Source organism: Aspergillus fijiensis (genome assembly GCF_003184825.1).
Source record: "Aspergillus fijiensis CBS 313.89 unplaced genomic scaffold BO72scaffold_25, whole genome shotgun sequence".
NCBI classification, from domain to species: domain Eukaryota; kingdom Fungi; phylum Ascomycota; class Eurotiomycetes; order Eurotiales; family Aspergillaceae; genus Aspergillus; species Aspergillus fijiensis.
Genome location: NW_024469001.1, coordinates 166,511 through 190,344, shown reverse-complemented (window position 1 = coordinate 190,344; position 23,834 = coordinate 166,511). Strand labels below are relative to the sequence as shown.

The following is a 23,834-nucleotide window of genomic DNA, read 5'->3' as shown; positions in this document are numbered from 1 at the left end:
GAGGACCACCACATTCGTCTTTACACCAAATCGTGGTCTTCCCGTCCAGTCGAAAATTGTTCAGGTTTTGGATTGTCGCTTGCTCTCTATCGCTCAGATCACCACATCCATCATCGCACCTTAACTCGTGGTCTGCCCATCTTGTCGAATGTTGTTCAGGTTTTGATTGTGGTCTCCCTATCATGGCTTCGGCCCATAGATTCGTCTTCTACGCCCCAAGATCGTGGTCGGCTCAAAATGGTTATATGTTGTTGAGGCGCAAGGTTGTTTAGTTCTTTCTTATGATGCAAGTCATTGAATCCGTCTGCGCAGGATTGTGGCTCGCCTGTTCTCGCCGAAGGTTGTTACAGGTTTTGTATTGCTGTTGTTCACTCCCGATGACGCAGGTTGTTACATACCATTCATCGTGGATTGTGGTCAGGATCACGCGGTCAAAGGTTGCTTGCGCTATGAGCTTTTGTCCTATCTGTGGTAGGAGTTGTTTTAGAAAGGTCTTGGGATACCATCACTGTTTTTGTCTGGTTTGGTTTGCGAAGCATTCCCGGTGTTGTCTGTATTAAGAATTGCTTTGCATGTATCGAGTGGCACTCTAGCGTCTTTATTACCCACACAGACAATCGATGTACAGTTCACTCGTTTGTGATCAATTCATTGTTATGGCAGAAAACATGAGTAGTCCATGGGAATGGTTGTCTGCCTTCGATAGACGAAGGGTAAAACTGCATGGATAAGTAGAATGCGAGAAAGAGAGTCATCTATTGGGCATCAGGATCTATAGACGTAGTAGACATGGTATCAAAATTATATGACGATAGGAAGAAACCAGGATACATGATGTCAGTTCAATCGAAACCTTCAAACTCGTCATCCTCCGCATTAGCATCACCCTTGCCTTCGGCCGCCTTGGCTGCGCGCCGCAGTCGACGTTCCTCTTCATTCTTGAGACGGAGTTGCTCCACCATCTGCTCTGTCTCGCGCGCCTTCTGCCGCTCTTCTTCGGTCATCTTCTCCCACCGGGTATGCTGGGCCCGTGCCTGCTTCACCTCTCTGCGCTTCTGCTTCTTGTTCCGCGTCTCGAGGTTCTTACTCCAGGCGGAGGCGCTTTCGCTCGCCCGTCGCTTGTTGGAGGATTCGTCGCCCTCGTTAGCCGCCGCAGCTGCCGCCTGCTCGGCTCTCTCCTGCATTTCTTCCTTGCGGCGCTTCTCCCGCTGCTTATCCTTGTAGGTGAAGTTGTCCCAGTCCAGCGTGACGCCCAGTGTCCGGTCGCCCGCGAAGGACCGTAGCTCCGGCATCTTGGGCAACTTCAGCAGGGCCCACGCCTTGCCCAGCGCCTCCCAGTCGACGTCGGCGACGCGGAAGATGCTGCTGGCCTGGTGCTTGCTGTAGCTTCGGAGCCAGCTGACGAACGCCTTCTGGCCCCGGTCATGCAGGGCCCGGTCGGCGAGCACGGCCTTGCGCGCCCGCTTGGTCGCGGCGGCGGCGTCGGCGTCGGAGACGGTGAGGGGCTTCGGGTACGGGACGACCGGCGTCTTGCGGACGTCGAGGAAGGAGACGTAGTCCTCCTCGCGGCCCGGGTGGAGCAGGACCACGCTCAGACCTTTCCGCCCCGCGCGGCCGGCGCGGCCACAGCGGTGGATGAAGGTCTTCGGGTCGGAGGGCGGGTCGATCTGGACGACGAGGTCGACCGAGGGGATGTCCAGTCCTCGGGAGGCGACGTCGGTGGTGAGCAGGATGGCGGGCGTGTGGCAGTTGAGGAAGCGGGTGAAGTTCTTCTCGCGGACGTTGGCTTGGTGTTTGCCGTGCAGTGGGATCAGCTGGAAATCATCGCCCAGGATCAGAGGGAGAATGCCCGCGAGGTAGTCGACCCCCGAGCAGGTGGAGACGAAGAAGATGGTTTTCTGGGGGGTGGGTTCGACGGAGCGGAGGAGGGCGGGTAAGGTCGCGAATTTGTGTAAGGGAGACGTGGTGAGGTAGGTCATTTGTAGACTGGTTTATTATGTTAGCAGGTTAGCATTACTGGGGGGTGGGGCAGTGATGCAGAAAACTGACCTGGCCGGTGTGCGCTTATCCTGGGCTCCTGACGTGCCCTTGACTTTGACCATGACCTTGACCGGGTTGCGAAGACCGACTCGCACGATCTGGTCGACTGCCTCGCTGATACTGGCACTGAAAAGACCGGTGCGCCGTTGCTTGGGCAGTCGACGCAGGATGTTCTGCAGTGTGTCCTTGAATCCCAGATCCAACAGTCGGTCGGCCTCGTCCATGACGAGCATTTCGAACGATGACTGAGGGCAATGTACGTGGGGAGAGGAGAGGAGCTCCAGTAACCGTCCTGGTGTCGAGACCAACACATTTGGGGACCGCTTCAAGAAGGTGCTCAAGTCCTCCGCGGGGGTTGTTGAACCACCCAGGAGAAGCTGCGGCACAACCTTGAGGGCGGAGGAGAGGTGTTTGGGACGAGGCGCTTCGGCGTCTTCGGCGGGGTTGAGCACGGAGGCAGATGGAGGATGGAAGGCAAGCAACGAGGTTAGGACAGTGTAGATCTGAGTAGCGAGTTCTCTGAAATAGATTATTAGCCCATGGCCGCAATCCTGTCCTGATTGAGATGGGACCTACCGGGTGGGAGAGATAATAATTGCGCCGACGTGGTGCTTCTTGAGAGGCTCCTCCAGTCGCAAAAGCTTCTCGACAACGGGGATCAAGAAAGACAACGTCTTGCCACTGCCAGTGACTGCCTCCACCACCACATCCTTATGCGCCATGAATAGAGGAATGGCCGACGCCTGGACGGGGGTCATGCGCGTGAAGCCCATGGAGGAGACGGCGTCGAGCACCCATTCCGAGAGAGGGGGTGTCACTCCATCCCACGCTCTGGCAGATGTGCCAGGAGGAGGTTTAGGGGCCATGTTGAGTCCGCTGCTTAACGCTCAATTCTCCCCAGAGTAATTTGATAATTGATTGAACACCTCACACCGTTATCGATCTTTTCTTTTCTTCAGATTCAATCCTCCAGTTTTTTTTTTCCCTTATCGATTAGATACCGGAGGCGGTGGGGGATTTCTGCCAGTAGACACACGTGACCGCCTGCGGATTCGGCGGAAGCCAATCGGTTTCCAGGCTGAAATCGAAGCTGAACGAAAGTCTGCGTATCTCCCATCTTAACTCATACTCGATCCTAGCTGCTCTCCTTTCGGTGCAGTGAATTTCTCCTAAACCCTCACTGTACAATTCTTGTCTCTCGTGTGTCATGTCGATCTTTTACTGAGCGTGAAACGTCATGCGCAACGGTGTGTCTGCCTGGTACTGTACATACGACTGCAATCGACGCTGGCTGCCATAAGCCACATTCCCTCGTCATCGTTGCACCTATTCGTCGTTCGACCTGCCCATCATTGCGTCGTTAGAAGCGCTCAGCTCCCCTATACCGGGCTTTCGTGCTGCCCTCTTCGTCTACCTAACTCCGCGACCCTTGTCTGGAGTCATCTTGAAACCGGCCCTTCCACCTTTCGTCATACCCGCGGTCGAGATGTCTACAAACCATGATGCCATTCCCGAGACTCCTCGTGTGATCTCGCCCTCCCCCACCCCCTCAGACCCGAGATCGAGCTCGCGAGACTACTTCGGACCCACCACGCGCTCGGCTGCGCGTCGACAACGACTTGGTGAAGTGGCGGAGGAGACCAACGGCGACGCGGATGCGACTCTCAAGCGCTCACGGGCTCGTTCTCGGAGTCCTCCCAGCCCAGAATCAGCGCGAAAACGCAAACGCAAGTCCAACCCTAAACTTCCGACTGGGAAAGCCAGATCGCCAACAACGAACGGTCATACCGCATCGAACAATGGGTACCTGTCGCCATTACTCAGGCCCAGTGGCGCTTGGGAGAGCATTTCGCGATCTCCTTCTCCTCTTGGTCTCATTCCTCTCCATAGCCGCTATCGCAGCTTCATCCACCGACATGAAATCCCGCGCAAGCTCCTCCACGTCTCCATCGGCTTCCTCACACTGCATTTGTACACACGTGGTATTCAGCCGCTCGAAATAACCCCATGGCTCTTTGGCGCTTTGGTCCCCATCGCTTCTGTCGACATCATTCGCCATCGTTCAGAGACAGTCAATAAGCTATATATTCGCTGCGTGGGAGCATTGATGCGCGAGACAGAAGTTTCCGGTTACAATGGCGTCATTTGGTATCTGTTGGGCGCATATGCTGTCTTGCGCTTCCTTCCCAAGGATGTCGGCGTCATGAGCGTGCTGCTACTTAGCTGGTGTGACACTGCTGCTTCCACCTTCGGTCGTCTCTATGGCCGACACACCCCTCAGCTCCGCAAAGGCAAGAGCTTGGCGGGTACCTTGAGCGCCTGGCTGGTTGGGGTCATCACTGCTGCCGCTTTTTGGGGGTTCTTTGTCCCTTACATCGGGACTTTCCCCAATGATCCTGAAGGCTCTTTTATGTTTACCGGACGCCTCAATCTGATCCCTGGCTCAGTCAAGAATCTGCTCGGCTGGACTGCGGATACTTCCAACGCTGTCCTGTCGGGTCCTCTGGCCCTTGGAGTCATGAGCGTTGTCTCCGGCTTGGTGGCTGCCGGTAGCGAGTTCGTTGACTTGTTCGGCTGGGACGATAATCTGACGATCCCTGTTCTTAGCGGTGTTGGCTTGTGGGGCTTTCTCAAGGTCTTCGGCTGAGACAATTAGACTCCAAATCCCTAATTCCTGTCGGCGTTGGCCGCATTATCCCTTCCTGTTCCATATTCCCCTTACTATATTTGCTAGAGGACAAATCCCGCCTGACGACCTCTTGTTTCTTTGTTTATATGACGCGCAGCTATCTGTTCATCTTTACTTGCTTTTCTCTCTACGCCTCGCCGATTATCCTACACACTCTTCTATTGCTATTTTTATTATTATTCTCACTCACTTTAGTGATAACTGGTCAAAGGACACTTGCAGCCGGGGATCGCTTCCTGACATACATGGAATGGACTGCTTTGTGATAGATGGATCTAGATAGATCTCTGAGTTCGTGATACCTGGGCGCTTGCAATCGATACCAACCCCTTCTTACTGATTTACTCAATATTTCTTCTGTATGCTTGATGCTCCACCTAATAGGTTCAGCCTGGCTACTGGATGCATGCTTTCGATTCACCCAGGCTGTTGTTGCCAATGTGAATACCTGTCTACTAGAATAACATGTTACGCCTAACAAGCACATTCAATCGTACTCTGGCTTTAAGGTCAATCTTTCCCTGTAACGATTCATCCCACATTGATATACATTCAATTGGTGAACTTGCATCCTCATTCATCGAGGAAGGTAAACATTATCTATACACATATAAAGAAGGACCACCGTCTCTCTATTCCTCTCTTTCCTTTCCACAAACAATCTTCCATCCTCTCATCAAATTACAAAAGCTACCCACCATGTTTGATATCCTGGATCCATTCTCATATGACAGGCTTTCTGATCTCGCGAAGACTCCTTTCATGGTACGCAGTTATCAACAGGATATTGTGCTTTATATCTACCTATTGTACGAGACCGACTAGCATCTGCAGGTCCTAGCAGGCGGCTCCTACAAAAGCGCCGAGCGACCCAGCCCAGCCACGTACATCTTTGTCGTTCGAGGTATGCCTTGCCCAAAGTTGTATGCTAGCTAAGGCTCGTGGACATGTCGTCCTCGAATCGCACCGAATCATCAAGCTCCTCCAAAATTCCATCCTCAATAGCGGAGACACAAAGCATGGAGAGAGAGAATGGGCATCCCAAACCACACCGCGAGCGAACCACATCATACGGCGTAATGTTCAGTACTTGATGGAAATGGATGGCAATGAGCTAGCGCGACCAGCTTGATCAAAGGAATCGTTCCAAGTCTCCGGATGCTGCTTGCGTAAAATGTCCTCCGCGGATGATTGAAGGATTAGAACAAGTGGCAAGTACACCTTTGTCGTTATGTGATGCGTCAGTGGTTCTGACTAGCCCGCAATAGATAGGGAGGGTATCGTCTCGCCCGAAAGAGGGCTGCGGAAAAGGAACGTATTGCAAAGAAGAAGAGTCCCCCCATCGGGAAAATAGTACTTGCGCGGATTCAGTGGTCCTTCCAAGCGTCTCATACAGCCACGATGAGAAGAAATGGAACCGTGGGCTTGCTATGCAAGATTGTTGTAAATCCAGACCATCGTGTCGATGACCGGCCACCTTACGGAGTGAAACTGTGCGACGCAAGGGTTCTACCTAGCTGTCGAACTCCTTCCACAACATCGTTTTGCCACGCAGGATCAGAGTCACTTTTCAGTAAGCAGCGTAATGTTGCATTCATTCGCGGCAGGATTCGAGCTTTTCGAATTGCCATTGCATCGTCTAGCTTCATCATTGCTAACTTCACTCAAACCGTGGACAGTCCCTGACCTGAAGCACTCGCAAGAAGTCGCACTGGCAATGCTCGACTCGTGCGTGGACGTCGCCATCTTCCAGACGTGTTCATCAAAGCATGGGCCAGTTGTAAATGGCCCGAGATGCGCATGCTGTGCAGTATAGAGCTCCTGGCGTACGATTCACACGTCATAGCTGTGCTTATAGAGCGTTGTGTGTCATCATGACAAGAGAACGAGAACATGCCGAACCGTCTCTGACAGAATGAATCGAACAGCAATATATTCAAGACATTTGAGGATAGGATGGGCCAACCCTACAGAGAGAGAGTCACTCCCAAACAAACAAAGCGCCCCGGCCACACGATCAGCACAGATCGTCTAGAATTCAAGGGCTGCCTCGGAGGCCTCAACTAGCCCGGAGCCGCCTCTCCTTGGGAGGTCGGGGACCATGCCTGTCGATTCCGGGTCTCATGAGGCAGCCACGGTTCCTAGTGAGCTGCCAGAGGAACCAGCCGCAGCGAAAGGGAATTTAGTTGGTGTACCAGGAACATTGGCCGTGCCTGCGCTGCAGTATACAAGCTGCAGTCTTACTCTGCATAATGCACACAGAATGCACTCTGGCATCCTCAAGAAAACCACAGTCGATAGTCCTGCACCATCCACAGGAGAATCAACCTACCCCCAAAGCAACCGATGCATCAACTCGTCACTCAATGGGAAATATGCCGGGGTATCTAATATGGTTGGGAACCGGCCAATTCCACGTCAAAAAAAGAATCATATTCCTCATACAGCCGTGCATCCGCAACTGATCTGGCCAAAGGGAACCACGGCGGATTTGATATCGGACAAGCGGAAGAACGACGTGGTCAGAGGCATGCTACTACGGTTGCAAATGGCCCCGCAGTGACTACCGCAGGTACTGCGCTACGCCTGCGCTACGCCTGCGCTACGCCGGTGCTGAGGCGGCAGGAGGCAATGAGAGGATGATGCCTGCCTTACTTACTTGGTAAGCGGTGGAATAGGCCGGGTGGCATCATATTCCTCCCTCCCCTCCTTCTTCCCCTCTCTTCCCTTTCTCTCACGAATAGCCTCATCAATAGCCTCTTATTTTAGGCTCAATATCAAGCAGTCTTTCGTTCTTCCGGCTACCCTATACGGGGTGTAGTTATCGAATCCATATCATTCTTCCCTACTCGGCTTGGAAGCCTCAGTACCGAAATTGAGGAGCGGCGCAACCGGGTTTGTCTTAGAGGCCAGATCACCCATCAAGCTGCAATACAGAAAGAGAAGTTTCTGGGACCGAGCGAAGCACCATACCAAGCTGTTGGGTGCCACGGAAGATGAATATAAGCTTACACAAAAGAAGCTAGTTCGGCAGGTTTAATCTGCAGCAGTGGGGACGGGACATGTGGCGTTTCTACTGCGTATAAGACTACTACTTCCTACCGTTTTTGTATCCTACACTGTATGTCCATGATATGCATTCTCTACCTGAGGAGACGTGAGAATGAACAACTTGTTTACCCTGACCACAGGCGACGCCATCAATTTAATGAACTTAAACAGTCCACTGCTGGGGAAACAACGTAGCGAATTGTGATTAGTTCCTGAGGAGCATACATAACTCGGCCAAATGATCTATACTAGTGGGTTTCTTGAATGTCTCGTTCCGGCTACAAACTGTCTTCATTTTTCAGTATCTTCGAAGCGAACCACCGCCTCATCCTCCTCAGTTAGGGCCCGGCCGGGATCGGTCTCTTCCCCGCGGCGCCGATGGCGCGCCTGCTATTTCCCTGTTTGTTCTGTTTGTTTCCAAAATCTATCTCGACGCACTATACTAGTTACCTATACTGTACATCCAAACCTCAAGCAATGGGGCCAGAGGAGTACTATCAATCAGAAGGATATCCTTGTCCACGAAGCTATCATTGGTAGGATTCGCACGTCCCTCATTTACATTATATGTTCGTAAAGGCTGAGGAAGGTACCTCCCCTGGGGAGGAAGGGGAGAGGTTTTAAAAAACCCAGGTGATTCGTTCCTTTTAAGAAACGATGCGTACAGACAAGGCACAGCTTAGATTGTTTTGATGAGGCCGAACGTGTACAGTGAGAGGTCTGGCTGAATCTCTTTCTAGGGCAGAATCTTCCCCAGCCACAGACATCTATTAGATCTTGGCTTGTATAGTCATTTGTTCATGTCTATGATATCAGTTGTTTTATCTTGACTATATAATGACGCATCTTGTACCCTAGGCTGTGACAGTCGCTGTCTTGAATTCCATTTGTTGACCGGTCTCTTCTAGGTAAGTTTGATGCGACGCGTCGCTTTCACCGGGATGGGAACGGTATGAGATCTGGAGTTTGGAGCCGGGACTTAGCCGGTCACATCGTCTGGTGAAGCCTCTTGCAGGCGGGCTGATTGTCTTTCCATTTTCAGGAAGTCGGGTGAGACAATCTAGACGTGTTTGCTGACCAGGATAGCCAGAGCAAGGAAAGTTGACTAGTGGCGCAATATTGTTGTCTTGTACGGTCCCATAGGACAAGACTATCGAAGGGTTTAGTCCTGATATATACTCCTGAGAGAGTCCATGTATATGGGAATCTTCCCGTCTGCCCAGCCGCAGTACGGTATATCATCCAAATCCAGTGAAACAAAGGAATTCTCAGCGAAGATTGCAAAGAGCTGGAGCGCTGGCTTTAAGCGGTACCGGCACAAGGTGTTGTTTCCCGAATGGGAGAACAAGCGGCGGGAACACTCATTTGTAGCTCTAGCCACGGCGCAAGTCGCTGCAGGACTTGGTAGTATAGGCAATCGAGTCTGCAATATCCTTGCGTAGATCACAATGTCGAGCACAGCGAAAAAAGACCAGTTCTGCGACCGATCATGTGAGAGAATTGTTAGTGTCCTTTCGCAACGATGAATCTAAAGACCGGAATCATCTGTGATCTTTGCGAGCTGGAGGCGCTTGTCGCTTCCAATCTCCGAGCGCTCCTTGGTCAAGAATCCGTACTTCAAGATGCTTCCCTGCTTCATACCCGGGTCGATGATTTTCTTCCGCGGGCCCGTCTTACGTGTGGCCTTCTTCGGTGCGTTTGCTTTCTCCGCTTTCTCCGCTTCTGCCTTCTTCCACTTTTCCACAACGTCTGGAATCCCTATCGTTGCCAAGGTCTTGGAGATCCAAATCTTGTCGGTGCTGTAAGGGTCATACCGTTTTGTGACTCGCTTTTTGATTGTTGTTTGGGGAGCAGGATCCGCGGTGTTCTCAAGCTCCTCTTCGTCTTCGTCAGCTGACGCAGTGGTTCCCGGCGAAGGCAAGGGAGGGTTTGGTTCTTCGCCCATGATGTCCAAGCCAACGACGTCGACGGGAACTATGTCAACCTGATATTCGGTCATACCATCTGTGCTATAGGTTTCTCGGCTCTTGTTGATTTTCTGCAGCATCGGCACTTCGCTGGTAGACAGTCTCGGCTGGTTTGCGGAGAAGGCCGAGGCCTGTTTTCCAAGGCGGAGTCTGTAGCAAACAAGAGGTTCGGCCAGTAATTTGGTCACCTTTCTCGCACCGGAACGATAATTCCAGTCGAAGGTGTCCGCGGTGAACCTTCTCAGCTGCACCGCGTCAATCTCTTGGTCCCATGCATTCCTCAAGCGGTGCCGTAAAACATCGATCTCACTCTTTGTCGACACCACGGGCTTGGCATAATATGATAGAATAGTTTTGTCCGGGAATGTCTCCGGCACTCGGACAACCTTGTGCTTGGTCTGGAAGTAGCCGCTTTCGTTCTCCTCGAGCTCATATTGAAGTCTTTCTCTCCATTCGCTCAGCCGTTCCTCCATGTCGGGACCATTGGAGTCGATGATCTCCAACAAATCTTCTCCGAAGCCCGCTCTGGCAATTTCGCCGGCCAGTTTGCTGCCACATTTCGGAACACCAGAGGGAAGGTAATCACCACCGCTTAGCATTGCAAACAAGATCATGCCTGCACGATCCAGCATCGCATTCGAAGGCGAGTTGATCAACATATTAGAAGGGTACGCAGCGCTGTCCATGCGATAGCATGTGACATGGGTCGCCGCCGCATTACCCGTACCGCTCTCTTTCGAGAAATTCATTACTGTAAACGTTGAACCAAACATCAGAGCATCAACGTCGTTGCTCATAACGGCATCAACCACTCCGACTTTTTGCAGCCTCGCGCACTCAGCTTCAGCCTCTCCGGGCGCATCGTGGCGTGGAAACCGGAACAAATCCACCATGATCTTCGACAGCCGAATGATCGGCGCACTCCCGTAACTGCGCGCGGCCACCGCGCGACCTCGTTTGAAAGGTGGCTTATGCTGGCCATCATACACAAAGAGCGGATGGATGGGCAATGCCAGGATTTTCAGTAGCCGGTAGAATAAAGTGCGCAATTCGGGGTTTCGGCCGCCCCGACCGGCTTGCACCTGGAAGAGCCAGATGGAGATGTCCACTGCGACACGAATGGGTCTTGCATTGCGTTCCAAATGTCCTATCGCCAACTTGGACAAAGAAATTCGCTCTCCAGTACCAATCGCTTGAATAAGGCTTTAGTGTTGCTTAAAATTAGCAAAGGGGGACTGGGAGGAGTTGGTGGTTGACATGTCTATTTCTCTCGTGCGCTCACGTGCAGACGGGGAATAACGGAGATAGATTTGTTTGTCCTTCCTCGAGGGGGAATCGGGAGCACGGAGAAAAGACGGGGGGGGGGAGGGGGGGAAGTTTTCTGGTTTCACTCACCCTGGGATCCCCATTCCGACTGCGCTCTCGATTCCAGAGCTGTGTGCGACCAAAAGGATAGCCCAACCTACCACAGGCGGCACTCCAAAAAGCCACCCAGAAAGAACAGTAAATCAAAAAAGGGTAAGAGAGAAGAGAGGCCGACCGAACGGAGATAGATGTGTTGTTGTTTTGACGGCCAGCGACAACTGGGCGATTGGCGCGGCCCGATGTAGATCCGCCCGCCTTTGGAGATTCATGCGCTTGTTGCTGCCCGCTCAATCAATCGCCTCGCTGCTTTCGCTGTCGCATTTTGACTCGGCCAATTTGCTCAATTGGCCCAGAGGGATTGATTCACGGCTGGCTGACTGCCAAGAGGTCTTCCAAGTTGAACGTATCGCAGCAAAGGGAAGCATGATCGCTGCGTGTGACCCTCGGAACTCCGAACCTTCCCCGCGCTGTGAATTTGAGGAAAGAAGCCAGTGACTTACAACAAGAACGACAGTACCGAACGACGCCCAGATTCCCCCCTAAGGAGTCTCAAAGACCACTCTAAACATGGCTAGCACATCATTCACCAATTCTGGGTACGATGACAACAAGCGTCCCTTTTCCATGAGCAGTCTGCGCGGGACTCCATCCTCCCCCCACACCCCGCAACATCACCTGCGATCCAACAACTCCTCCTTCGCCAGCACCACGTCGAGCACTTCCTTCCGCGGCGAAGAAGATGCCATCATCTTTGAGCTTGGCGCCCGCTGGCTTCGGGCTGGCTTTGAGGGTGAAAGCGCCCCGATGTGTGTGATAGGCTGCGGCCCCGAAGAATGCCGCCGCGTGGGCGACTACCGCGGCTGGTTGAAGACGAACAACCCAGATACCGACCCGGCACAGTCGCGCCCGCTTGTCAACCCGGAAGACTGGGCGAGCGCCTACGAGCTCTGGAAGATGGACCTTCGGGGGGCCGACCTGGGCCTCGTGGAGGACAAGATTGAGCGGGTGTTTCGAGAGACCTACAATAAATACCTGTTGACGGACGCGGGCACGTCGCGACTGGTGCTGGTTCTCCCCGCCATCATGCCGCATCCGTTGCTGTCGGCCATGCTGTCGACACTTTTCAGTCGGTGGCGGTTCCCGAGCATCACGTTGTTGACTAGTGCTACGATGGCGGCGACAGCGGCCGGGGTGCGCTCCGCCTTGGTGGTAGATATCGGCTGGGCGGAGACGGTGGTCACGGGGGTGTATGAGTATCGCGAGATCGCAATCAAGCGGAGCACACGGGCTATGAAAGCCCTGCTGCAGGAGACGGGTCGAATGCTCACAAGTATCCCAACGGCGCGGCGAGGTGTTGTCTCGCAATCTGCACCGGGCGACAGTGGAATATCGGTCCGCTTCGAGTTCTGCGAAGAAGTCGCCAGCAGATTTCTATGGTGCAGGCCCCGGGAGAGTCCCTCATCAGCAGATTTGCAGCAGCAGCAGCAGCAGCAGCAGCAGCAGGAACCACAACCCAACGACAGCGAAACCGAGCCCACCACACAACACCCCCCTCTCTCCTCCCTCTTGCAACGGACAGTGGAGATCCCGTCCCCCTCGAACCCAGGATCTACCTACATCAACCTCCCCTTCTCCACCTTCAGCGAACCCGTCGAAACCGTCCTCTTTGCTGCTGGTACAGCAGACTGCGAGCTCGACGACGAAGAAAAGCCTCTCCCGCTCCTGATCTATAATGCCCTACTTACCCTGCCGCCCGACGCCCGCGGAACCTGCATGTCACGCATCATCTTCACCGGCGGCGGCGCCAACATCCCCGGCATCCGTCAACGAATCCTGGCGGACGTTGCAGCCCTTGTCGCCGAACACGGCTGGTCGCCCGTCCGCGGCAAAGTCATTCAACAACGACGCAAGCTCGCTAACCTCCGAATCTCCCCTTCGTCTCAAGTCCAAGCCTCCTCTCAAAACCCGGCACCTCCTCTGACAACGGACCCCAGCGAGGAACACCACCCCGTCCCGTCGAACGATACACCCACGGAGACGAAGTCCCCCGAACCATCAACCCACCAACCAGAACCAAAGCCAGACTCAGCCGCAGACACCCCCAAGCAACAACAACAGCAGCAGCAGCAAATCCCCGAAGACCCACCCAAAACCTCGGACGAAGAGGATCTCGAAGACCCCATCGAGCAGAAAATCCGGCGGAACAATCGCGACCGCGACCGCGACGCGCTCCCGCCGTCCGTACAGGGGGTGCTGCGCGAGGTCGAATCGCTGGGCCCCTGGGCCGGGGCGAGCTTGACCACCAGCCTCAAGATCCGGGGTCTGGTGGAGATCGAGCGCGAGAAGTACCTCCAGCATGGTCTTGCGGGGGCGACTCGCGACTTCGAGACCCACGGGCACCACGTCCCCGATCGGCGGTCGGGGTTGAGGGCCGGAGGCGGCGGGGATCGGTCGAGTTGGACGCTGGCGGGGTGGGGGTAGTAGACTTCATCGGTTACAGTCGATCCTCGTTTGCGTTAAATTTCTTAGCATTGACTGCGTTGTTTGTATACCCATTTCCTTTTACAGTGCTGTGTACTCCGTTGATTAGACTTGAGCGCTTCCTTTAATCTATGAATGAAGAGGGGGATTATCTTCTTTTGAGTGGGAAGATTAGGTCGATGAGCTAGAGGGGTTAAGGATGAGTGTTGCAACCTACGGTCACTGATTAGACCTAAGTTAATGGTCCCTAAGATCACTTTATGTACATGGTTGCGGAGATTCTACATCGAAAAGATAGTTTCAAGAGCCAAGGAGGTAAGACCAAGTGTCATAGAAATATGCCTCGAGAAAAAATTGTTCTTTTTTGCGTCGCTAAAAAGAGAACATTCAAGCAATCAAGCAAAACTTGTTTCCGCCGGCCCCGCAGCAGCAGCAGCAGCCTAGACGGTGCCGAATCGGTAGGTGGCATAGTTGACGGCCGGGCCGGTCTCAGGCGAGTAGATCTGATCCGACAGCTGGCCCCACTCCGGGTTGTTGATGCCGTCGATCCAGCCCTCCGTCTCGATTACCAGACAGCCGTACTTGTTGACGTACTCGGCGCCGTCGATGCCCTCTTCCTTGTTGAGCTTGATCTGGGAGTCCTTGATGGGGATGGTGCCGTTCTGGCCGTTGCAGGAGTAGATCTGCAGGGCTTGCTGGTTGGTGGCGACCTCCAGGCTGATGCCGGTGGTGCTGGAGTTTAGGCGCACGATGGGTACGATGGAGTTGGAGGCGGTGTACTGCGTAGGGCGGTCGACAATGAAGCAGTTGTCGTACCCGGTGCAGTTGGAGCCGCAGAGGTGAACGGCCTCGTCGATGTCCTGACCGACCAGCTTGCCTGCAGTGAAGTCCGCAGAGCCATTGTAGGCGGTGTTAACGTCGAGGATGCTGCCGTCAGGAATAAGGATTCCGTCGGTGCCAATCAGGCGCTTGGAGAGAGGCAATTGCAGCCAGGTGTCGTCGAGGATGGTCTCGTTCTTGAACGCATTCAAATTCCAGTAGATGTGGTTGGCAAGCATGATAGGGGTGGTTTCCGTCAGAGCCAGAGCGACTAGTTTGGTGGTCAATTGGGGCAAGCCCTCTGGATTCTCGTTGGTGGCCTCGGTCTGGACACTGAACGTGGCATGGGTGATCACATCACCCGGAAAATCCTCAAAGGCACGGTCAACCAGAGTGAAGGTGATGGACGAGTTGGAGTACGCGGTGACGGTCCAGTTGCGGCCATCATAACCCAGTGGGCCTCCGTGGAGGGTGTCTTTGCCGCCATTCTCGTTCTCAGGAATATGATATTCCTCGGTACCAATTGAGAACGTGCCGTTCTTGATGCGGTTGGCGTACCGACCGACAACGGCCCCAAAGAAAGTGCGGTTGGTCTCCGTGTCTTGAAGGTACCGCTTTGGATCATCGTAGCCTACAACCACATCCTGGAAATTGCCATTGCGGTCTGGGACTTTGAGCGATGTCAAGCGTGCACCGTAAGGGATCAGAGTTGCACTGATGTTCTTTGCGCTGATGGTGTAGGCCTTGAATGGGTCTGTCGTCATCGTCACTGCCACTGCAGCCTGGGACAGTACAGGCAGCCCATAGAGGGCGGTGGAAAGGTAGCTCTTGAGATGCATTCTGATTCCGAGTAGAGTGGTGACCACAAGGCACAGACAGCAGTACAGGAACAAAAGCCGGGGAGTGATACGGGCAGGGCAGAGGGTGGAACGGAAACAACCGAGCAGCTGGGGAATTCCCTGGCGGGTTGTAGAGGAAGGTCCCATCGTTCTATTTAACTACTCCACATTAGGGCTCTTCTACCTCATGATGGCGCGCCTGACCGCCGGCGGAGGGGGCGGGGGTGACAGCAGCACGCAGGAACTGGGGTAGAAATGCCGCTACTGGTGCTCATGGTTAGCTCATGTCGTCAATTGTCCGACGGGGGGACCATCGTCATCTTACCCGCAAATTGGGGACGGTGTAAAAGTCAACCTGTCAGGGGGACAGATGCCAAGTATGTGGAGAGCTAATCAAGCTACACCAGCCCAAGCTCTGTTGCCCGGGGGGTTGGGGGGATTGGGGGATGGGGAGCAAGGGTGACGGGAAAAGTTGGTCCGCGTCTGACCACCTTAGCTCCAGATCGAGAGATGATGTGGAAACCTGGGATGCAAAGTGAGGGGGAAGCGGGAGAGGAAGATGCAAGCGATGATGAGATCAGACCGGAAGGAGAAAAGTAGGAATTGGTAGAGTTAGAGAGCAGGGATCGTGACAGTAGTTAGTGTAGGATGAAGCCACGGGAATGGAGCAAATCAGCCTAAGGGACAGAAAAAGGGGGTCCAAGCCACGGGGGTGAGTTAGTGCCACTTGGTGGTGGAAGGCACTAGTCCGGTTCGGGCATATTCCGGTGGGGGAATTGGTTTGCGGGGAAATGGCAAGCGTCCCGTCGATCATCTAACTAAGCTTGCGGTGCTTACATACACCTCCCTCCTCTGTAGTTACTAACTATGCCCAGTGCCACATGTCTGCTCCCCGTAACAAGCTTCGGTGCAGTGCCGATTGCCGAGCTGGGCACTGGTCAGTGAGTGTAGTACTCGAGTACCAGTATACTGGTCAAGCCATGGCATGATGTTGTATGAGGCTTGAGCTAGCCTGTAAGCGAGTGGCATCTCTCCCAGCAAGTCGAATAAAAAAACCTGGTTATAATATAGGTAGGTAGCGAGCTATCCCGTCCGTCGAGGCGTATGCGTATGCATTGGAAGCTATTGGTAGCCTGAGGCATCAGGATGGAAAGGAACAACCTACCGCCCGCTTACCTAATGCCTAGTTCCTCAGGCCTCCAAAAGTCCGCCCTGCCTGATCGGGAGACTTGTTTATGTTATGCGTGGATAAGCATGCAAATTCCCCCCTTCCCCCGCCCTTAGATCTACAATTGAGTCTACTCTGGACTGTGAGAAAACACCTTTGGCTTCTTGTTTGTTGGATTCCCCCACGAAATGTCGACCGCCAGATAGTGCCCCGACGGTGGTGTATCCTCTCTTTCCATGAGACGCGACGGGCGGACTTGAGAGTCGCCCCTCCCATGGTCTGCGAGCTGCGTTCATAACCCGATATGTCCTCTCGCACCTCGAGTTCCTCCTCTCCCGACATTCTTGGGCCATCTGGCGATAGTGATTATCTAATCTCCTCGCCCTTCAAACCGTTCACTGGTCGTCAGAGCTTCATGTCGCCAGCTGACTTCAACCTCCTCCAGAGTCCGCGAACGACGAAACGGCAGAAGCGGTCGCGGCTCAACCTCACACCTGGCGCCCATTCTTTCGAGTTCAACGATGTCGTTCTTCCCGCTTCGCCCAACCTCAAACTGAATCGAAAACAGCAAGCTCTGTCTCCCGATAAACTCCAGTCCGACGGGAATGTCAGTCCGTGGAGGATTCGTGTGACTTTGGAAGCGACGCAAGACCAAGAGAACAACAACGATTACGGAAGTCCCACGCCAAAACGTCTTAGACCATCGACCATGGTCACAAAAATACCACTCAAGGATGAGTCTGAGCAGACACCACGGAGGCGTAGAGGCCGTCCAAGGAAGTCCGATACACTCCTACTCGATGCGAGACCAGCCGCAGGAAGCCCCGGTCATACTCCAGGTCCGCCCGGGTCTGCGCAGAAGCGAAAACGCGGTCGACCGAGGAAGACCCCGCTGAAGGAGGATGCGGTCGCACGACGCGAGCGGGATATAGGAACACTAGACATCGATATGGATACCCCGACCGCTGAGTCTCGATCGCGATGGAGCCCCCTGAACCTTGCTGGGGACGCAGGGTCGGATGAGGACGATGGTGGATCCCCCCAGGACGAAGAGATGATCGATATCTTCGACGATGAACTCTCACCGGAGCAATCTGCGGTGGTCAATCACGATAGCACTACTCCACGGGTGACATTCGAGCCCACATACGATACCCCACAAGTTGATCATCTAGACAACGAAGAATACAACTTGAACTCCACCCCGTCTAAGATGCCGTCTCCCGTACGGGAACTGCAGTCCAGCTCGTCTAAAAGCACGTTGCATGCCGGTCATACACCCAGACCGCCGCGCCTATACCCTACCCCAACGACATCTTCGCCGGTCGCAGGAGAGGAAACAGTGGCGCAGTCCCAACGACCAGCAGCACCTAGCGGCAGTCGCCGTACCCGTACATCATACGGCAGGAACGATCCGACGGACGAGCATAAGGAGTTCGACTCGATTATGGAAAGTGAAGGATTCAGTATGGTCTCCCTGGATACTCTTCCATCAGCCAAGCAACATGGCCTCGGTGGCGATAGCAATTCGAAGATCGCCAAGAATGCTCTCAAGCCGTTCCTGAAGCGAGAATCGAACGGCGTCCTCAGGCAGAGAACATCACTCGACCCTGAAACTCATGGCGGCAGTAAGCGTGTCTCTCACGCAGAGATAGAGCCAACACTGGAGCAACAGGTAGAAGACCACCCTCGCACGCGCATCGCTCGCTCCGTCGAATCTAACACCTCAATGCAACACGCATCAGGTGGTAGATCAGCCTCCACAAGAAGCATCCGCTCTTCCTCTGCCGTTCCGACATTGCGTCCTGTCCAAGAAGGCCAGAGGCCATTACTCAGACTCGTCCGCATTATACGCGCCGGTATTGCTTTACAAGGCCCTCTTACAGAACTGAAGGAGGGGAAGCAGCGAACCTTACAGTATTCTGACTCCGCTCTAACCGCAAACCGACAGCGCCTGCAACTTCTTTTCCAGGATCTGAACCCCCAGTCCCAACAAGTTCTGCAGGCAGGCTTGGCCTTTGGACAGCAACTTGCGAAGCGGAGACAAGTGGAACTAGAAACATACCAACAGTCGCTGGCCGCAGACGCCAAGACCAATGCGAGAACTATATTACGGAGCAGAGAACCCAGTTCTTCAAAGTCACCTCCGCCGGCGCTGAGTGCGGCAGATTTCGATACCCCCGGCTCCGTCATGAGGCGACGGATGGAGGAGTGGCAACGTGAGAGGGAGGCCATCAGTCGGGAAATTCAGATGGCGAATTCTAGTCAAGTCATTGTCATCGACAGCGACAGGACGGACCAACCAGACCTTGCAGCCGAACAAGACGAAGAGTGGAACGATGATGACGGCTTCGATAATGAACCCGAAGAGGCACCCAGCCAGGATGGGTACGTAGAGACAGAGCAAGCGAATGAGGAAGATGACGACGAGGGTTATGAAGACATCTGGCAGCAGGAGGCAATGGAACAAGGCAACCAATCACATCGCTTGTCTATGCTTGACAATGATAAAAATGACCTGCACCCTAGACAGCATGAGTCGAGCCCATGGAAAACTGGCTGGACCCCGGCCCGCAGTCAGACGGGGCGACTATACTCTCCGGCTCACTGGACTAAGGAGCAGGACACAGTGCCATTCCTCGGTCGTTCGCGGGTCAAGCAGTTGCGCGAGGAAAACGTTGACCTCACAAATTTGTATCGAGGAGATCCTACCCCGAAGCGTCGCCGTTACTACTATGGAGAAGGTAGTCCTTCGAGTGATGCGACCCAATCACAGTCTGAAGGTGGTTCGCCATCAAATCAAGCATCTTACAGGCAAGGTGTCCACGAACATGCGTCTGAACATGATCGGCTGTCAGAACACTCGATAGAGCTGAGCTCGCACAGTGACTTGGAAGAAGGGACGTTTCAGATAGATCCCACCACTAGATTGGAGATGGCCAGGCAGAATAGTGGACGAGAAATCATAAGAGACGATGTTGAAAGTCTTGCCGATGCCGCTGCAGCCGAGGGACAATACTTTCAAGCTGCAACTGACAACACCCCCGATCCTCCACGACGAGCCAGCCCGGACAACCAAGCATCATCCTGGTTTCAAAAAATCACTAGCCTGACACCTGGATGGCTCAAAGCGCCCAAGTCTTTCCGGCCAGCTTCCCCAAGGGAGGAAAACCCAGTTGTATACGAGGAAGAAGCAGTAACCACGACAAAATCAAGACACGCTCGTGATGAGTTTGGGTCGGAACGCTTGGAAGGCATCCCAGGACCATCGTCTCACTTTACAGAGCCTGGAGATGAGCAACAAGTCTCTCCGGATCGCAGATCTTATGGATCACTGGACGATGCGCGGGACCCTTTTTACGAGGAAGTGAGGGAGATGAGGCACAAGCGGCAACCAACTCGTTACTCCGGGCACTTTTCCAATGATCATTACCGTTTGTTGCATAACCTCTATCGCTTGTCTAAGAAACACCCTGAGCGCTTCCCTTATTATCCGGCTCCTGGCCGGACCGACATTATTGGAGATTGGATCTGGACTTCAGACGGGGTCTTTGGAGTCCCAGTCACGGAGGATCAGTTTGCGATCATCGACAGGTTCGCACAGCAAGTCTCTCGTGACGACATCAGGGCCGGCGGTACAGGACAGATTACTTGGACAGAGGCCGACTTGCATAGAAGATTGATCAGCATTATCATAGGCGAACAGATCAGAAAGGAACGGCGACCTATGCGCTACAGGGATCATCCGGGGATAGGCACCTCTCGAAGCAGGGACACAGTCTATGAGACGTGGCGCAGATAAAGGCCCAGAGTTGCAGGCTGCTTGGTCACTGACGTGCAAACCCCGATGCACAGATTTTATGGAACTCAAGACTCCGCTGGCACATTGACTACCGTACGCTGCACTGACTTCTATTCTTGTTGCATATTATCGGGTCGTTACGGAGTGGCAAAGCAGCGACCGGATTTTCTTGGGTTCGCATTGAGCTGGCACGCTGACTTTTCCGTCATTGACTTTTCTTTTGGTGCTGTTCTTGTATAGCACGTACTTTGTACATGTACTATACCCCCTTTGCTTGTTTGGGTTCTTTTTTACTTAAGTTGGGCTTCTGAGATTGGCGGAGGACGAGTCAGCTGCCAGAGAATTCTTGCCTCTTATTACAATTTGGGTTGAATTACTGTGACATCATTGGTGTATGGGATTTGACTTTTCGCGTTGCAGCGTGTCTTCCAATCTGGGTCGAAGACCTTGTTCTGTTTGTCGACTTACCTTGCGACCCCCCATGCATAGGAGGGAAAAGCCCAAGTATGTACTCCGTACATTTGACAAATTCTTCGTGCGGAAGGTGATTCTGCCGAGTCGATTGTTTGCCTTGCAACGGTTACCTTCCTTTCTTCTGAGCAATTCCATGCTATTCCCCGATGGAGTCAGTGTGTGTACCACCCAAGGCCGGACCATGTGCCACGTTTCCTTGCTCCCCAAGATGCAGTCATTGAGGTGACACAAGGACTCGTAGGGTCGATGACATGCCTGACCAGTCCCACTTGGTCTGTGATTGGATGCAGTTATTGTAGTTTCGACTGCGCTTCTGCGGGCATAATGATGGGTGCCAGCCAAGCACACACAAAGAGACGAGACACACGAGTTCTAGCCCCATTCACTTTCCTCTATCTCAAGGCCTGAGCCTAAAATGGGGGTTGTGCGTGTATGTCTCTCTTATGGCGCCTAAATGAGAAAATTGCGGGTCCTTTCGCGTTGAATCTGTTGAGATGCTGCAAAATGATGTCCCATTCAGTCGGGTAATCCTGAGATTTGAGCAAGCCGTGGGTGGGCGTTGAATCTGATATATAAGAAAGGGGTTTCCATACGAGGGAGAGAATGGAAGAGGAAGTGATTCATATCTCGGTGCAGACACAGGACAAGCCCCAAGTCACACGCGAGACATCTAAATCCGGACACGAAGGTTCCTTGCAGAAGCACCTCAGGCTCCTTAGGTTTTGTATTCCTGTTCCCTCTCTCTCTTGCTCTCCCAGCAGGACCCTGGCCAAGCAGATAAAACAGTTCACCGTGGCCCGACAAACGAGACGCACGCGAGACGCACGCCCCCAGACAGGGAACGTCATCACCCTCCTCCCCTCTGCTCCACTGCTCTTTGTCCTTCTCTTCCTCTTCTTCCTTCAAGTCACCTTCTTCGTGGACTGTTCTTATATATTCCACAAGATGGGGGTCAGCAACCCTGTCAAATACGTCCTGGGCCTGTCCCTTTTCACCAAACGCCCGGACCAGCGGTCTCCGGCGGCGGCAGCGGTGTGGAAGGGGAAGGCCATCGACCATCACGGACAGCAGCATCATCATCATCAGGAGATCCGCTGGGGCGGTGCCGTGCAGGGTCCAGATGACGATGAAGAATTTGTCGCTGCAGCTGTGCACATGGCGGTGAGCGAATCCGACGGCAGCAGATGCAGCGGAAGCAGTAGCCGGAACAGTAGCGACAGCAGTGGCAGCAACAGCAGCAGCAGCAACAGCATCCGCAACCCCCACAAACGCCATTATGGAGTCGTGCGCGTCGTGAGCTGGGCCAGTCTTGTTGGAGAGCGATGTCGGTGGACGATAAGACAGGAACGAGAATTGGCGATTGCCGAACATGAGTTGGCTCGGTGCCAGAAGGCCTGGAGTTCGGAGCAGGAGTTATGGCTGACTCAGGTGCGTTTCCTCCAACTGATTGATTGATCCTGTGCTCTTTCTTGCCCGATTCCCAGTTCTCCCATCTATACCGAGCCAAGCGCTGGAAAAAGAATTTCCTTCAAGGTTGGTACCTGAATCCAAACTAACCAGTCCATCAGATCCAGGCTCTGCACGAGGAAAAAGAAGCCCATGAAGAGTTTCTCCATCACCGCGCAAAGCAGCAGGACGAGGAACAGCAGCATTTCCGCAAATCGTGGAATCGTCGTCGGGCCCATGAGGAACCGTCGCAACATCCCACCCCGCCGCACCCACAGCCACCGCAACGGATGGCTTCGACGCATCGAGCGAACAGTAAATTGCGACGCGGCATTCGGCGCATGGGATCATAAGCCCTCGACGCTGTCTTTCTGAACAATGAACAGGAAAACACACAAAAGAGGTGGGTTTCCATCATAGCTGGGGCTGGCGCGTGCGCTCCCCCCTCCCAATTAAACATGAAACGCAGATCCATTTCTGACAGGTCTGGTTTGACAGACTAAAATTCTGGAAGCCGAACAGAAAATAGAAAGAAAAAAAAAGCACAAGGCTTTAAGATCTTACGGACATGTGACGAACGCTTCGTTCCTAATATAATTGCGATCAGCCCTGCAGGATTCGATCCCTCCTTTCCTGGATGAAAAGGGGGGCGGCGGCGGCGATGAAAGTGTCGGGATTTTCACTTCGATGCATGATTTGACTAGCTTGGAAAGACATCAGTGTCTATTCTTTCTTCTTCCTTCTTGTCTCTCTTTGATTTGACTTTTTCTTTCTTTTTTTCTTTGGGGGGGGGGGGGTTTAGTCTGCGGATGGTGAAGCAGTCAGACCACGCCCTGCACATACGATTTGTATTCTGGACCCGCGCCTCCAGTGGAGGAAGGGAAGCATCAGACGACCTGCGATCGTCGGATACTATTTTCTGTCTGGGACAGTGAATAGGAAAGGGGAGAGAGAAAGAGTAAAAAGCACCTGCGAGAATTTCTTTGCATACTATACTTCGAGCACTCCGTTGTGCCTATCATGGATGTACTACGTACCCTACTGTATCTTTTTCTTGCTGCATCTGCATTTCTTGTCGTCGCATGAAGGATAGAGACGATCTCAGGATGCACTGCATCATTTGTCAAACTCCGATCGATTCTGGTCTTTACCTGTCAGAAGTAGTAGTACTGTACGGAGGTGCATTTCGCCCGAGATCTTTCGATAATCTCTCCTTTCTTCAGAAAAGCAAACCGCAGAGAGACAGATCGCGTGGCTGCCACCAACCGCGCGCCGTCTGAGCATGGGTTTCCAATCCCGAAGCCGGAGTAGTTGAACACGGAGTCTGTACAGTACCGCGACAGGAAGTTTGCTCCCCCAAAAATGGGTAATCGTGAGTGAACTTGAATGATCAAGAAGTCTAAGCTTAGGAGGGGGAAAAAGTGTGAGTAGAGAACCCTTCTGCGCCCGCATCCGATCAATTCTCCCCATGGTTGTCTTGGGTCTGGTTTCCAGTCTGCAGGCACAAAACACAGAGGATTGTACCTCCGATGGCTCGCTTGAATCTAGACAATCCCTGACTGAAAGTCCCCGGAATTTCGAGGGCGGAGCTGCCCCGGCGGACCGGCGAGGACCGAAGATCGCCTTGAAGATAAGGGACTTGGTAACTTACTATGTATAACTACTCCGTACTGCACATAGCAATTGACTTGAC

General features: G+C 53.4%; 8 protein-coding genes across 8 annotated transcripts; 5 read left to right on the top strand and 3 right to left on the bottom strand.

The window, feature by feature from the left end:
* Positions 1–653: 653 nt before the first annotated feature.
* Positions 654–2,983, bottom strand: spb4 (ATP-dependent RNA helicase SPB4). The gene is made up of 3 exons (XM_040942269.1): positions 2,617–2,983; positions 2,050–2,559; positions 654–1,986 (listed from the first exon to the last, which is right to left on the bottom strand). Exons 1-3 carry the CDS (start codon positions 2,904–2,906, stop codon positions 843–845), a joined length of 1,944 nt encoding a protein of 647 aa, XP_040800984.1. The 5' UTR covers positions 2,907–2,983; the 3' UTR covers positions 654–842.
* A 405-nt stretch (positions 2,984–3,388) lies between these two features.
* Positions 3,389–4,811, top strand: BO72DRAFT_117021 (uncharacterized protein). The gene has a single exon (XM_040938983.1). It carries the CDS (start codon positions 3,527–3,529, stop codon positions 4,685–4,687), a length of 1,161 nt encoding a protein of 386 aa, XP_040800983.1. The 5' UTR covers positions 3,389–3,526; the 3' UTR covers positions 4,688–4,811.
* A 1,812-nt stretch (positions 4,812–6,623) lies between these two features.
* Positions 6,624–7,368, top strand: BO72DRAFT_117018 (uncharacterized protein). The gene has a single exon (XM_040938982.1). The coding sequence runs from the start codon at positions 6,831–6,833 to the stop codon at positions 7,290–7,292; it is 462 nt and encodes a 153-aa protein (XP_040800982.1). The 5' UTR covers positions 6,624–6,830; the 3' UTR covers positions 7,293–7,368.
* Positions 7,369–9,279: 1,911 nt separating this feature from the next.
* On the bottom strand, positions 9,280–11,265 carry BO72DRAFT_448345 (crossover junction endodeoxyribonuclease). Its single transcript, XM_040944770.1, has 2 exons — positions 11,143–11,265; positions 9,280–10,950 (listed from the first exon to the last, which is right to left on the bottom strand). Exons 1-2 carry the CDS (start codon positions 11,154–11,156, stop codon positions 9,309–9,311), a joined length of 1,656 nt encoding a protein of 551 aa, XP_040800981.1. The 5' UTR covers positions 11,157–11,265; the 3' UTR covers positions 9,280–9,308.
* Positions 11,266–11,428: 163 nt separating this feature from the next.
* BO72DRAFT_448343 (putative actin-related protein RO7) lies at positions 11,429–13,596 on the top strand (the record flags this gene model as incomplete). The annotated part of the gene is made up of 1 exon (XM_040944769.1): positions 11,429–13,596. The coding sequence occupies exon 1, from the start codon at positions 11,680–11,682 to the stop codon at positions 13,591–13,593; it is 1,914 nt and encodes a 637-aa protein (XP_040800980.1). The 5' UTR covers positions 11,429–11,679.
* Positions 13,597–13,865: 269 nt separating this feature from the next.
* On the bottom strand, positions 13,866–15,883 carry BO72DRAFT_404729 (aldose epimerase family protein). The gene is made up of 2 exons (XM_040942268.1): positions 15,577–15,883; positions 13,866–15,515 (listed from the first exon to the last, which is right to left on the bottom strand). Exon 2 carries the CDS (start codon positions 15,396–15,398, stop codon positions 14,034–14,036), a length of 1,365 nt encoding a protein of 454 aa, XP_040800979.1. The 5' UTR covers positions 15,399–15,515; positions 15,577–15,883; the 3' UTR covers positions 13,866–14,033.
* Positions 15,884–16,741: 858 nt separating this feature from the next.
* On the top strand, positions 16,742–20,215 carry BO72DRAFT_361416 (putative AT DNA binding protein; the record flags this gene model as incomplete). The annotated part of the gene is made up of 1 exon (XM_040940747.1): positions 16,742–20,215. A coding segment is annotated over one exon (3,474 nt), but the record flags the coding sequence as incomplete, so codon positions are not given.
* A 1,425-nt stretch (positions 20,216–21,640) lies between these two features.
* BO72DRAFT_378601 (uncharacterized protein) lies at positions 21,641–22,494 on the top strand (the record flags this gene model as incomplete). The annotated part of the gene is made up of 2 exons (XM_040941319.1): positions 21,641–22,123; positions 22,264–22,494. The coding sequence occupies 2 exons, from the start codon at positions 21,641–21,643 to the stop codon at positions 22,492–22,494; spliced, it is 714 nt and encodes a 237-aa protein (XP_040800977.1).
* Positions 22,495–23,834: the final 1,340 nt, after the last annotated feature.

What these genes read in the sequence shown, in the direction of transcription:
- spb4 (XM_040942269.1), bottom strand. Translation starts at nt 2,906, where the DNA reads ATGGCCCCTAAACCTCCTCCTGGCACATCTGCCAGAGCGTGGGATGGA. An exon ending in ATTATTATCTCTCCCACCCG is followed by an intron (nt 2,560 to 2,616) that starts GTAGGTCCCATC and finishes AATCTATTTCAG; the next exon opens with AGAACTCGCTACTCAGATCT. An exon ending in GATAAGCGCACACCGGCCAG is followed by an intron (nt 1,987 to 2,049) that starts GTCAGTTTTCTG and finishes ATAATAAACCAG; the next exon opens with TCTACAAATGACCTACCTCA.
- BO72DRAFT_117021 (XM_040938983.1), top strand. Translation starts at nt 3,527, where the DNA reads ATGTCTACAAACCATGATGCCATTCCCGAGACTCCTCGTGTGATCTCG.
- BO72DRAFT_404729 (XM_040942268.1), bottom strand. Translation starts at nt 15,398, where the DNA reads ATGGGACCTTCCTCTACAACCCGCCAGGGAATTCCCCAGCTGCTCGGT.
- BO72DRAFT_117018 (XM_040938982.1), top strand. Translation starts at nt 6,831, where the DNA reads ATGCCTGTCGATTCCGGGTCTCATGAGGCAGCCACGGTTCCTAGTGAG.